The sequence below is a fragment of the Oryza sativa genome, chromosome 5, assembly GCF_034140825.1.
Source record: "Oryza sativa Japonica Group chromosome 5, ASM3414082v1".
Classification (NCBI taxonomy): domain Eukaryota; kingdom Viridiplantae; phylum Streptophyta; class Magnoliopsida; order Poales; family Poaceae; genus Oryza; species Oryza sativa.
This window is the reverse complement of record NC_089039.1, coordinates 16,118,432-16,121,865: the sequence shown is the minus strand read 5'-3', so window position 1 is coordinate 16,121,865 and position 3,434 is coordinate 16,118,432. Positions and strand designations below refer to the sequence as shown.

The 3,434-nt window shown below is 45.5% G+C and overlaps 1 protein-coding gene across 1 annotated transcript; it reads right to left on the bottom strand.

Moving 5' to 3' along the window:
* Positions 1 to 1,965: 1,965 nt before the first annotated feature.
* On the bottom strand, positions 1,966 to 3,104 carry LOC107280957 (uncharacterized). Its single transcript, XM_066310830.1, has 2 exons — positions 2,464 to 3,104; positions 1,966 to 2,398 (listed from the first exon to the last, which is right to left on the bottom strand). The coding sequence occupies exons 1-2, from the start codon at positions 3,102 to 3,104 to the stop codon at positions 1,966 to 1,968; spliced, it is 1,074 nt and encodes a 357-aa protein (XP_066166927.1).
* Positions 3,105 to 3,434: the final 330 nt, after the last annotated feature.

The following is a 3,434-nucleotide window of genomic DNA, read 5'->3' as shown; positions in this document are numbered from 1 at the left end:
GCCCGACGGCGGAGGGTTTTCGATACTGAATTCATCGACCCTCGGAAAGTAAACGTCGCAATGCTTGACCAATATCCACAAGAAACAGAGGACAATCTCGTCCATCTCCTGAAGGCGCGGCATTACAAGACGTTCATACTGTTGCCATACAACACAGAGTTAGTTTAATTTTACTGTCTTCCTACATACCAAATTTCATTCCCGTACGAACTTGCTAAGTGTTTCATATGTAATGCATCCCACGCACATTGCAGATTCCACTGGGTGCTTTTACTCATCGACCTGGAGGCCTGCACCGTCAACGTATATGACTCAATGGATAAAAAAGAGTCTACGTTTGACAAGGTTTTCGAACTTATAGACAGGTACCGTCATAAGTTCCTTTGTTAATTAAGAAAATCTTGTTATGTTAATTGCTACTACGAATCATAGCTTTAAACTCCATGTAGGGCTTGGTATCGGTTCCGTCATTTGGTCCGCGGCAAATGGAGAGAAAGACTTAGGCGGAAGTTCAAATTTCCTGTGAGTACACATGCTCTACATTTATATTTCTCCGATTCAAATACATACAAGTGTATATTAATTAGATCTCTCATTGTTTGTCATTTATTTGTAGTGCGCAAAGCAAAAGCAGGGAACTAACTTGTGCGGCTATTACGTGTGCGAGTATTGCCACTGCCTTGCAGACCAAATCATCACCACAAGAGAGCTTGATGTACGTACAAATAAATTCAAAATTTCATTACGTAGCGATTTCTTGTTTAATTACTAATCAATTTCATACATTCATATAGTTTATTCGCATGAGGGATAACCTGACCACACACAAGGAATTTATCGCGGCGGTTCAAGAACAACTCATGGGATTCATCAACGAAGAAATCCTTGATCCCAAGGGTGAATTCTACTACGACGGAAACACAATTCACCGGTCCTTAGCTTCTGAGCTAGCAGCGAGTACTACTACGTCGAAATCGTAGCTAGCTAGGACATATAATGGATTGTAATTAATACATGACTACATATGTTTCTATATGCATGTGTACACATTTTCTATAATGTAAATATATTTTGTTCATATATATATCTATATACATATGCATTTGCATAACATATATATGTATAAATACATATATATTATGCATGTATATACATATAATATAATATAATATATATATATATATATATACATATATATATATATATATGTATGCATATATATGTATTGAAACATATATATGCATGGTTTATATATATATTTATATATATATATATATATATATATATATATATATATATATATATATATATATATATATATATATATATATATATATATATATATATATATATATATATATATATATAAACCATGCAGCAACAGGGGCATGCAAAAAAAAAAAAGGTCAGCTCGATCTTTAGTCCGGGTTGGTGTTACCAACCGGGACTAAAGATCGATCTTTACTCCCGGTTATTTCACCCGGGACTAAAGATAGCGATCTTTAGTCCCGGATTGGTACTCCCGGTTTAGAAACCGGGACTAAAGGGGGGTTACGAACCAGGACTACAAAAGGTTTCTCCACCAGTGTGTCCAAACGCTAAAATGGTAGAGTATTGAACTTGACAACCAAACATAATTAACCATGTAAGTATAAACAGCTTCAAACGATTCCATTATCGTTGCTACTCCCTTCATCCCATAATATAACAACACATCATTAGATGGAACATATCTCATATTACTAGGATATGTTACATATTACTGTTTATATACTCCCTCCGTTTCATAATGTAAGACTTTCTAACATTACCCATATTTATATATATGCTAATGAATCTAGGCACATACATATATTTAGATTCATTAGCATCTATATGAATGTGGATAATGATAGAAAGTTTTACATTATGAAACAAAGGAAGTATTAATTTTGGAACGGAAGTATTACCTATTACTATTACCGTTTACGTCAAACGCCTCCGAAGGCTATTACTGTGAACGTAGAAGCTTCTGTAGGGGAAGACATTAGAAAAGTTGTCCCTCCCCCAAAGCTTCTTGGCACGTGGTGACGACATGAGCTCATCTATGGCGTAGTCGCCGTCGCTCGCTTGGAAGAAGATCATGCCGGTGCCCTCGTCGAAGCCGGTCAGATTCAGCGGGAGTACGTGCTGGAGGAACGGGAGCTCGGCGAAGAGGTCGACCACCCTCCGGCGAACCCACCGCCGCGTGACGCCATGGTCTGCGGCCCACGCCCAGAGGCGGAGGTAGCGCTGGTCGTCCAGGATGGCCAGCCCCAGGTCGCCGCCCTCCGTCGTCGTGAGGAGCACGTCGGAGTGCACCTCCGGCGGCTCGATCGCCGACAGCTCCAGCTTGGCGAGGTCGTAGCGGAGGACGGTCCTGCCGTAGTCGGTGAGGAAGTGGACGGCGCCGCCGGCGAGGACGCTGGGCTTCTGTAGAGGTACTCGCGGTCGAGGTGGACGGTGGAGGGCGCGCTGCTCCACTCCCCGGTCTCCGATGAGCACGAGAACGCCGACGCGGTCTCGTGGCGCTCGTCGACGGCCACGAAGACGAGGACGAAGGGGCCTCCGCCGCAGTCGCCGTGGTCGTGGTCGTGGTCGCAGCCGGGCGCCGCGCACGCCACGGCGGCGGTGGAGTACATGCAGTCGGAGGCCGGGATGCGCGGCTCCTGCTGCCACCGCACGTCGCCCGCCATGGGGTCCCAGACGGCGAGGCCTTCGCCGGCGGAGTGGAAGAGGGCGCGGCCGTGGCGGCAGTCGATCGGCCACCACCAGCCCCTGCGGCGCTCTGGCTCGGCGGGGCGGAACGCGTTGGTCAGGACGAACCGTGAGACGGTGGGGGCGCCGGGGTGTTGGTCGTCGGAGACGTGGTGGATGAAGCCCAGCAGCGGAGGCGGCGCGCGCGCTCGGCGGCGGTGGAACGCGCGGTAGCGGCGTTGGAAGCACGGGTCATCGGTGAGGAGGCGGCGCCAGCGTTTGCAGACGAGGGAGGCGCGGACGGCGCACGAGGGATCGTCCGGCGGGAGGCGCAGGAGGATCTCTTCGACGACGTCGTCCATCAAACTATTCAACTCTGGCGCCGCCATGTCAAAAGTTTGATTGAAAGTTTGATTGAAATTGGAACAATGTGACAGAAAAGTTGAAAGTTTGTATGTGTAGAAAAATTTTGATGTGATGAAAAAGTTAAAAGTTTGAAGAAAAAGTTGGGAACTAAACAAGAGCAACTTGTTTAAGGTCAGTTTGATCAAATTTAAGTTATAACTATGAAAGGTTTGGTTCACGTTTATATATATAACAACATGGAAGAAGAGAACGAAGAACGAAGAAAATCTCTTACCGGCCGGCCGGCAAAGTAAGAGAAAAAGGACTCGATCTCTTCTCAAAGCACGAGAACGAAAAATTATATCATCAGAGTT

Excerpts from the sequence above, each read along its gene's own strand:
- LOC107280957 (XM_066310830.1), bottom strand. The coding sequence starts at position 3,104 with ATGGCGGCGCCAGAGTTGAATAGTTTGATGGACGACGTCGTCGAAGAG. Across the intron at positions 2,399-2,463 it reads ACCGTCCACCTCGACCGCGA|GACCGTCCTCCGCTACGACC; the intron begins GTACCTCTACAG and ends CGACTACGGCAG.